General features: G+C 29.7%; 1 protein-coding gene across 1 annotated transcript; it reads right to left on the bottom strand.

Moving 5' to 3' along the window:
• Positions 1–4,671: 4,671 nt before the first annotated feature.
• Positions 4,672–10,682, bottom strand: LOC132952169 (uncharacterized). The gene is made up of 4 exons (XM_061024362.1): positions 10,543–10,682; positions 10,040–10,396; positions 5,227–5,529; positions 4,672–5,149 (listed from the first exon to the last, which is right to left on the bottom strand). The coding sequence occupies exons 2-4, from the start codon at positions 10,176–10,178 to the stop codon at positions 5,055–5,057; spliced, it is 537 nt and encodes a 178-aa protein (XP_060880345.1). The 5' UTR covers positions 10,179–10,396; positions 10,543–10,682; the 3' UTR covers positions 4,672–5,054.
• Between the last annotated feature and the right edge of the window lie 85 nt (positions 10,683–10,767).

Raw genomic sequence — 10,767 nt, 5'->3', positions numbered from 1 at the left:
CTAGCTCTGCTCTTTGTAGTCTGTTTACTGTAAGTGTCGATTTGAGTAGGTCACTGTAATCCGAGTGTAATGGATGTGTTAAATTTGAATTCGGTGATAAATCATTTTGTGTACAAATAATATTATGCAATTTGTAAGAATATTTTATGTTTTATATTTTTCTATTAGAATTAATACGATACCTAAGTTGCATCGAATCGTGACATTAAAAAAAAAATAGATGAAAAATAAATATGTATTATTTATTGTACTTTAATAAACCAGTAAGATTCTCACGGAAATAAAAATAATATTCTATACTCTTGCGATTATATACAAGTAATATCATAGGCGTAAATTGGAGGGGGTTAGGAGGAACCATATTCCCGAATTGTATTTAAGTGCTCGAAATGGCAAATTTTCTGAACGGAAACGCATTTTTTTTCAAGTAGGAGTATAATGTATTAGTATATATTGTCATCCGTTTATACAATTTTAACCCTTTTTATACATACTTTAGTTGTACACTTGTACTGTTCTTATGGAACCCACTTCGTACTTTTTAGCCCTCTTTTAACATTTTCACCTTTAGTACTTACCTAGTTGTTTTTATCTAATGATATCGTAATGCGTACGTGACTGTGTGTGGGTGTGTGTGTGTGTCGTGTGAGTTGTTCGATGTTGTACAACGTTAAAGGTCTGTATAGTGTATGAACACTATTAAAGATAAAGGTATAATATAACCTTAACTGCACTTCTCCCAGCCAATGTGATTCTAACAACACCCTAAACAATAAAATCCGTTCTCCTGTTTCGGAAATCTGCTTTTTAAAGAAAAATTCAGCTTGAATTGACTATTTTTTTTTAAACGGTTGTTGTATACGCCGATCACATCCGACGCGTAGGTACCTAAACAATTAAACACACACAATTAAAATATAAATACAGAACATATTTTTATTGTTTTTTATTCTATCCAGTGCAACAATCGATCACTGCTAAAGAACCCCCATCCATGATATAATTAACAGTAGTTAATTATATCATGCCCCCATCATAAACTGTCCAGTCCTAGGTATCACTATCATATATTATTACTTAACTAGTTTTATTTTGCTACATCTAGGTAGTTTAATTTAATTAGAACCTACTGACTAACCTAAGACATCTTATTAAATGTTGTTACATATTGCATACCTACCAAAATGTTTTCTTAACCCAGTAATAAGTGTTAATATCAATAATTATATTTATGTTTATAAATTAAGCATGATACAATACACAATGTAACATAAAATATACCCTCGCGGTGCTTTAAAATTATTATTTCAGTTAGGAATGAAATTTAAACGATATGGATTTCATATATAAAAAGAAATCGAAGTTGATGTTGTTACGTGATCAACAAACATACTTATTGATGTTTATTGTTCTTCTCCTAAAGGAGTCGTCGTTGAGTATAAATTTAATAGTTTTCATTCAAAAATGCTGTTATTGTTGGATTGTTGGACCATCACATAGATGGTTGTAACTTTCGAGTGTGGAAATTCGACAATTTTTGTGTATAGGTGATGGACGATGGTGTAGGCATATACTAGCAATATTATAACCTAATTTATTTAAATCTTTCGTGTTCTGTTTGATCTATTATTTCGTCACAATCATGAAATCATATTAAAATTAATTACAACTCACTAGGTTAGAAAAAAAAGTTTACCTATGCAAATACACAAACATGATTGAAAATTTAATAACCAATATTTTTCAGTAGAAGTTCAATTTTGCAATATACTTGTAGGTATAGTAGGTATACAAATAATAATAATAAGTTGGAAAATATGGGACTAAGATGGAAAAGAAAGGCGTTAAATAACTTAAATTTACGCTATAGCCTATATATATTTACATCATTTTTATAAATGTGCAATCGTGAAAATTTGCTTATAAACCCACAATTTAACAATTAAACAATCGATGAATTAACAACAGTTTCATATTGAAAAAAAGAAAATATGTTGCAATAAAAAAATATACATATATAATATATACCAGATACCTAATGATAACAATATTAACAATGTTAATTAGGTTTTAAAATTACGATGGTATAAACATCAATAATGAAAACAACAAAAAACACAATGTATAGCAGTATATAATAAAAAATAACAATAATATGCAGTAATAACTAGGTTAGGTTACCTAATACTCAATAGAATTTATAGAAGTAACTATATATATAACTATAATTTCTCAATATTGATACGTACCAATACGGTATACGTTTTAATGATATAGGTAGGTAGGGACCTACCTATGGTCAAAATTGCGTTAGATAAAATATTCAGGTGAGCTAAATATAACTTATACATTTATAAAAATATATAATAATTTTTTAGACAGAAAGAAAATATAGCTGAACCAGGGATAAATGATAAAATATGTATATTGTACATTATTAAAGTATAGGCATAATACATATTAATATAAGATATACCTATGTTACACATTTTTTTTTCTCGACATGTTTAAGACAAAATTTACAATTTGCAAGCAATATTTGTTAATAGGTACCTACTTTAAATGGATATAATGAGATAGATATTGTTAAAATGTAAAAACAATTTGTTTAAAAAAAGAAAACTTAATTTCAGAAAATATTGCGTTTTTACGTTTACACACATTATACGCATAACTACAAGTGCACAACACTGTAGGTAGGTTCTTTACTGTCACGCACAGAGCCTATTTCGAATTTTGATTTACCTATTTGTTTTACGTATTTTAACGAGTTAAGAATGACGGTGAAATCAACGGTATATTTCTGTTTATTGGACACCTTTTTTTTCAATTTTGTTGTTTTAACAAAAGAAGTTAATCATGCTAAAAGCAATGGTGAAATCTGAATTTGGCAGTTGGACTTAGTTTTGAATTTTTAGCTATTTCAATATCCGAGCGAGCAGCAAGTGAGCAAGAACACAGCGTGCGTGTAGTGCCGTAGAAACCGAGGTGCGGGCGGTTTATTGCACCAGGCATTGGCGCTAATAGAATTATTATAGTTTAAAAGCATCATAGGAGTATCAAGTACAGACCTGAGCCCCCCCCCCCCCCCCAATTTCAAACACTATTTACGATTATAGCACTAGGGCCTCAGGCTCAAAGAGGCCTATACCTACTATAATCAGTAATAACAAAATATTTTTTAAAAATATCATGATACGGTGAGAATTTTACAAGATTTAGGTGCTATTTTATCTAGTATAAACTTGACGTAAGTAGTTGTTTTATATAAGTATCTACATTATGTTGTTTATACGGTGGAACATAATTATACAGGCGTATTTATTATAAAGGCACTCATTTGAAATAATGAAATGTCAAAATGTCAAATGTTATTAGTAGAATAATGATAATGCCGTTTGTTGTTATATGTGATGAGTGGCCTATAATAAGCCGGTTAACATTTTAAACTGGCAAACTGGCAGCTTGCTAAATGTCGATACTTGTTACAATTACACAATAAATTAACTGGTGAATATGTTTCAATTTTGTAATCTATCAAATCAAACATAATCAAGTATATAACTTTGTATTAAAATACAAATCTGGTATAAATTCTGACTTAACTAACCTTAGCTATAAAAATTAAAAGTTGATCATTTTATAAATTTTTAACAACAAAATAATTATTAATTTTTGTTAAAATATGAACTTTAAATGCTTCCCACATTTTGACCTCCCCAATGTACCAAATTCACTTTCCCATAGAACAAGATACTTAAGTTAAATCGAAGAATAATATAGACTACTTTTCGTGTACACACAAAAAAAAAATTAAAACACACATTTTAAAATCAATACATTCACACTTTGCTCAGAAACTAAAATAAAAAGTATAATACAGTCGATGTTCTCCTTTTATCATAGTGATAAATTATAAGCTTCTAAACTAGGATTATAAACTAATATCAGGTCTTGAGTTATTTCCAGCATGAAACATACCAATAATTTTAAATTTATGGACGTTACCTATATTACCATAAGTAATAATAAAATGTAGTGTATATTCCAATATTTGTTTAGCCTATAGGAATAAATTAGTATAAACTCAAAATAGTACAAACTGCTCAATTAGGTACCTATTTGGCCATAAATAACTATTAACACTTTACACTTAATAGTTAACAAATTATAATATTGTTATATATTATTACCTATATAGAATTGTAATTCTTGATAATATTTATATAAATTAGAGTTTTTATTTTTAATTTAATTGCGAACATTGTGCCATTTTAAATTAGAATTTATTAACATTCATTTAACATTAATAATTATTATCTACAGACAACTATACTACACTTAATATATGCCAAGGCTTTACTATCAAACAGCTGATAAATTACTGAAAAGAAAATAATGTCATTTAAATAATTTTCGTTACACAATTAGTTTTAACCCATTTGAACTTTTTATCTATTATTTTATAGATAATTTATCTGCTTCATTACTAACGTAATAATCATGTACAGCGGAATATGCCATTTTGTGTAGAGTAAAACATTCCTATTTAGTATACTTTATAAAATTAAATAATTTTTGATTTACTTCACACTTATATATGCCTTCTCTTATAAATGAATACATAAATATAAAACCCACATGAAACATAGTTTAAAATAAAAAACAAAATTATCTTTACAGCGTTTAATTATATAAAAAAATACTTAAAAAATAATTTTACATTAGTTATCACCAAAATAAATTGAATAAGAACAGTTTGTCAAATGTTAACTATTCATTATTTAAAAAAAAAAAAAAAAAACAAATATGAACTGAATAAACAATACTAATATCTACGATGGATTTCCAAATTCCTAATTTTGTATGAAGCATTTAAATATGCGACTAAAAAATAAATAATGAGCACTGAATTTTGAGAAAGGGTGCTCTATTTTTTAAATAAATAATCAGTAAAATATTTTTACAATTATATAGGTTTTTGAATTAAATTAAATAGCCCTATATATAAAAAAAATATTATATTTTTTATAATTTGATCAGATTATCAATGTTCACAAAGTATGGTAGGCACCTCCACGTCCCAAGTAGAAGAATCGGTATCCAACAAATCCGACTGCAACTATACCAAAAGCTAGGACCATGCCACCTGAAATTAATGAATAAAAACATATAATAAAAAGTTACTTTTATATTTATTTAAATATAAATTAATTTCTATCATACCTAAGAAACTTGGACCATCCCAACTTCTAGCCGGAGAAGGTGCTGGAGATGGTTCTGTAGTGGTTGGAGGAATAACAGTCGTAACATTTGGACTCAAAGTAGTTGTACTTGGTGAGAGTGTAGTTGTTGATGGTTTATTTGTAGTTGTTACATTTGGTGATGCAGTAGTAGTGGAGGTAGTTGTGGTAATTGGTAATGGAGTTGTGGTTGGTTTTGAAGTAGGCGTTACTGATGTAGTAGTACTGTTATTTGGTATAGCCGTTGTAGGTACTGTAGTAATTATTGTTGGTGGTTTCGTTGGTTCTAAAAAAAAAAAATACATAAAAATTATGATAAAATATAGTAACAAGTAAAATACTTTTTACAGAGGTTTTCATTATATCATTCTTAAAATATAAGTGACATGCTACTATAATATAGATATTTTTGTTCTGCAAAGAAGATTGAGGAATCATAGATATTTTAATTTTTGATTTGTGTTTCTATGGCAACTAACAGTGAGATACACAAAATTGGTTAGATTGTGTCCAGCCCAAAAATAAATCTATGTTAAAAAGATTTGCAAAGCAATAAATTCTAATAATTTGTTAAAAAATAAATAATTAAAATTTTGATTATATATTATTTTTCAGACTTATTATGAAAATTTAAGTCCAAAAAATGTGTTGTTGCGTAAAACTTCAAAAATGGAGAAATAGAAAATTTGTAGATAGACTGACCAATAATGATTAGAAATTTAACTAAATTGATGCTTAAAATAAATGTAACTTGTTTGTTATCACCACAATCGAGCTGTAAACAATATATCACCCAGCCACCAGGCCTGAAATTACGTCATTTACCTAATCTAAAGAGTAGATATTTCTCTATATTTCTATAATAGATATCTTTACTATTTTAATGAGTTATTTCCTATAATATTTTTTAACTGGTATTCAATTTATACAACAAAAATATACCATTAAGACAAATAAATAAAATGTGTGAAATACATTTAAGGATATTTGTAAAATTTGTCTTATTTTTTTTTTTTTGAGATTAGTTATATTATTAATCATGTTACTTTGTTAAAAATGTATAATTATTATTTACTTTTATTTGAAAGTTTTATAAAGGTATGTAAAAAATATCATAGTACAACGTTGGTTGACCCTGGAGTAAGGTTATCATTTTATATGATGCGGTGGCAGCACTGCAAATGAATTCAATCAGTCGCTTTTTATATTTAGATTACGGGTCTGGTATATAATATAATTTATATGTATATATTTTTAATTTTGTCTAATTACTATCACATTTAAAAATATCAATATTCCTCCATAGGCGTCATTTTAGGAGGGAAGAGGGGGGGGGGGATGCATTTTTACCCAACTTTTAAAAATGTCTTCCTTGGCCAGCAAAAAAATAAAATACATGTGCCTATATCAGATAGACCTACCAGTGTATCAAAATAGATATTAAAACAGTATCTTAAAAAAAAAATTTCGATTGTTTCATATTTTCAAAAACTTATTAAAGCAATTTTTCTAGAGCAAAGTTTTGTTTAAGATGTGTGAAAACTTTGATGTGTCCAGTGATATTTTTTTTCTCCTAACTGTCCTCAATTAATATTCTTTATAAGCCACTAATTATTTTCAATTTACCTAATAAGTCAAAAATTGTATTCAAATTTCTCTTCGCAAAATCCTAGATTATCCAAAAAAAAAAAAAACCAATCTTAATTTAGGTGAAATTATTTCCTTATTTTCCAGTAGCATTATTAATAATATCTTTAATTCTAACTTTACCTACTGGAAGTACAGCTTCAAATAAAAATTGTTCTCATGACTTAATCTTACATCACGTTAATTATGGAAGATGAACCCTTAAGTGACTAATTGGAGGGTAGATTAGAAAAATAAGAGGCTATAAATATAAACCCAAGCCATGCATTAGTTAAATTTTCAAAGTTGAAAAATCTAAGATATCCACTTGTATAAAATTGTTTTATGATACAAAGTAGGTAAATGTTTTTTTTCTTTTTATAACTTAATTAAATTGAATTTAACTTGTTAAATTTAAATAGGAAATGGAAAAATATATAAATATAAATTAAGTGGCCTGTATATATTGTGCTCAGAGTAAATTTCATATTTCGAGCACAGCGAAAAAAGTTTTATGAAAATTTTATTCATTTGATTATCAAGGTGTTTAAACCCATACATTTAATTAACAAGTGTACCCTACTAGGAGCCACAAAACAAATAGATACACAAATAAATACATTATTATTAAATGTACACATAATTAATTAGATAAAAATAGTAACAATGGTTATATTTTCATAGGTACTAATATAAGTGACAATATATTAAATAAATTGCACAAATATTCTACAGGCTACAGAGAGGTTATGTCCTCCCTCATTGGGTGCCTATGATTGTGACCCGATATTGATTTTACATGGCCTGCAAAAATGTTGGCACCAACTTTAAAAAAAACTGAAATTACGCCCCTGCATTCCTCATCACACTAAGAATCTAAAGTGATCAATTTCAAAAACAAAACTGAAATAGAATAAGACTCTATTGAAATAATAGATAAGATCAATTAGTCAATATTGTAAAATGTCAAAGCATGTATAACAAAGATCAAATTATTTTTTTCCAATTAAAATTGATAAACAATGTTACAAAGATTAAACAAAAATCTCGACAAAAATTGTCAAACAACTAGGCTATCTAAATCTAGTCAAGATAGGGCCTAAAAATTAACATAAAATAATAAAATATTATAAACAATTGTAATATTACAGATATAGGTTAATTTTAGTGCTTAAAAACAAGTACAATATAAATGTGATTTAACATGGACAAAACGGGCTGAATGTATTGGACCATTAATTGAAAAACAATAGTCAGTACAAATAATCAATTTATTTTATCAAAGGAAAATTGATTTAGATAATTATCATTATATTCAATATACACAGCCAAATATAAGACATACCTACAGTAAATATTTAATAATTACTTAATATGATACTTTAAATTTGACATTTTCTAGTTTGTTTTGATATTAAATGTCCTGTCTATTATATTCAAGGTAAATTACCAGTACACAATCGAGAAAAAAATACATATTTACAATAGGTACCCACAAACATCGAGATTTAAAAACACAAGGTAAAAATTAGACTGCAATAAAATGCCCCAACCCTGTATGAGACAATTAAATATAAAACAATAAGCAATAATGTAAGCTAAAAATCAAATGTAACAAATATTTACATTATTAACTATTTATTCACCAAAAAACATTACCTATTTTGTTAAAAGAATTAATGAAGAAACTTAAATGCAATTTTACTTGTGTAGATAATCAATGCTTATTTAAAATTAAATTGTTACATAATGTGTTTAAATACGATACTCCAGTCCAAATAAGAGTGCGTCAGGCGGTGACCTTTTTCCATACGGTGTCCACATAAAGGCATATATTATGGTGACTGATGGAAGGGGAAAAAGCGCGCATAACCGGTGCACTCCTATTTGGACCGGAGTATAGAAAACCATATTCATTTAACTCATTCAAGTTTAATAATAATATCAAAATCATATTTAACTACCCTACTAATTAAAACATAGTCAATACTCATAAATCATAATTTATTTTATTCCTAATAACCCTAGTCAATATTTAAACAAAATTATTAATACATTTATGGCTGTATCATTAGTTACTATATAGCTAGATATTTCATACTAACAAAATTAAATATTCTATAATTTGTAAGATAATTTACTTCAAACATGCAATAGATTGAAACTGTAAAGAAAGAACGAAGTCATAATATGATCAATTCATCAGTTTGTTTGTAAAAACAAGATAACATTTTTTTTAATTGACTTAACGTCAACACATCAAATGCGATAATAATTATTAATCCAATAAGTTGTTTAAAAGCAGAAAAATATAAAAGGCCATATATTCACTGTGATGCATTTATAATAAGAAATAATGGTAGCACAATGTAAAGTTATCAAAGACATGCTATTGTTAAATAACAATGAACCACCACATCTGTAATATAATTCAATCAGTCAGTTGTGATATATGAGAAATATTACATGTTGTTAAGGCAGTTTTGTTGTATCGGTTGTATTTCTATAAACAGAAATAACTCTTTAATCATCTAGTCGCAGTGACACAGGCAAAACCATTGTGGCCTAATTTCTCAACCTTGAACACAGTAAGCACTGAGCAGTGTTTAAAAACAGTGAACAAGAGAGAAAAACTGACGGGGGCGGATACCAATGTTAACGTAGAAAACAATCATTTGCGATAAATCAATAACTGACAATTAATAACCTAGCCTATAGATAGCAATGACAACTATGCGCTCACATTGCTCACAAGTCACAACACAAATTACGTGACGTCGGGAACGCAACTTGTAAACACCGCGGCCAAAGTCCAGTGGGTGGTGGGCAGAAGGAGTGAGGTGGACGGTACGTCGGCATGCGGAGTACAGAAGTCACAATCGAAACGCCACGGAATCGGTGGTTTCAATGCGTGGGTGGTGTGGGTGCAATCGCAAAAACCCCTCAGCTCGTTATCTATATAGTTTTTAATTTCCGGTAACGGATTTGCGCGTGCGACAGGCTCGTCGGACAATGGCGATCCGAGAGGAAAACCGATTGGGACTGGGAGACCAACAGCGAAGCGTACTGTGTGACGTCGCCGTTGACCTTGAACGGACGACTGTCGATATTGTTATTAATATTGCCGTCGTATAGATCTAGCGACCGGGGGCACAATGGCGGATACTCACCGGCATGGACGGACACATCGGGTTTATCCTGGTGGACATCATCGGCTAGCGGCGACTTGATGGCGGTCGAGTTGGCGGCGGCGGCGGACACGCACGCGACGGCCAGTAGGACGACAACGGTTGTTTTCAACAAGACCATTTTGTCGAGTGTACGATGGTGATGGTGACGGTGACAAATGTGGGCGTGTGGTATCGTGTGCGGACAGGCACGGACGTCGACAATGCAAAGAACCGTCGGGGAGTCGGTGGACGCAGACACGAGACTAGTGACAACTCGACAACAGCACACAAAGCGATCGACTGCGATCAATTGCCACACGTAACGTTACAGTCCACGGTGCAGCAGTGCTGTTGCGGCTACAACAAATAAAACGAGCGCAGAATATTATTATTAAAGACGACCGTCGTGTGACGTGTGTGTTGTGCAAGCACGACGTATATAGATATAATATTATACAATAATAATAATATCATATATATATATGTGTGTGTTGTATACTTACGCGTGATTCGTGGGATTGTGTTCGTGTGCGTGTGTGTGTGTAAAATCGGAATAAAGACTTCTGGACAGTGTTTATGATGTTGTACACTGACTTCGTCGACACAGCTTCGTTATTGCGACTGAACAAACGTCGGAATCAGCTGTGCGCGCACTGCGCGACCCGCGCCGAGCGACCGATAATATAATTATATTATTTTTTCTAATGACACAATGACGGTCATGGAAG

This window comes from Metopolophium dirhodum, chromosome 9 (assembly GCF_019925205.1).
Source record: "Metopolophium dirhodum isolate CAU chromosome 9, ASM1992520v1, whole genome shotgun sequence".
Classification (NCBI taxonomy): Eukaryota; Metazoa; Arthropoda; class Insecta; order Hemiptera; family Aphididae; genus Metopolophium; species Metopolophium dirhodum.
The sequence above is the reverse complement of the archived record's forward strand: the minus strand, read 5'-3'. Positions and strand labels throughout refer to the sequence as shown.

Excerpts from the sequence above, each read along its gene's own strand:
- LOC132952169 (XM_061024362.1), bottom strand. The coding sequence starts at position 10,178 with ATGGTCTTGTTGAAAACAACCGTTGTCGTCCTACTGGCCGTCGCGTGC. Across the intron at positions 5,530-10,039 it reads CGATGTGTCCGTCCATGCCG|AACCAACGAAACCACCAACA; the intron begins GTGAGTATCCGC and ends TTTTTTTTTTAG. Across the intron at positions 5,150-5,226 it reads GGATGGTCCAAGTTTCTTAG|GTGGCATGGTCCTAGCTTTT; the intron begins GTATGATAGAAA and ends CATTAATTTCAG.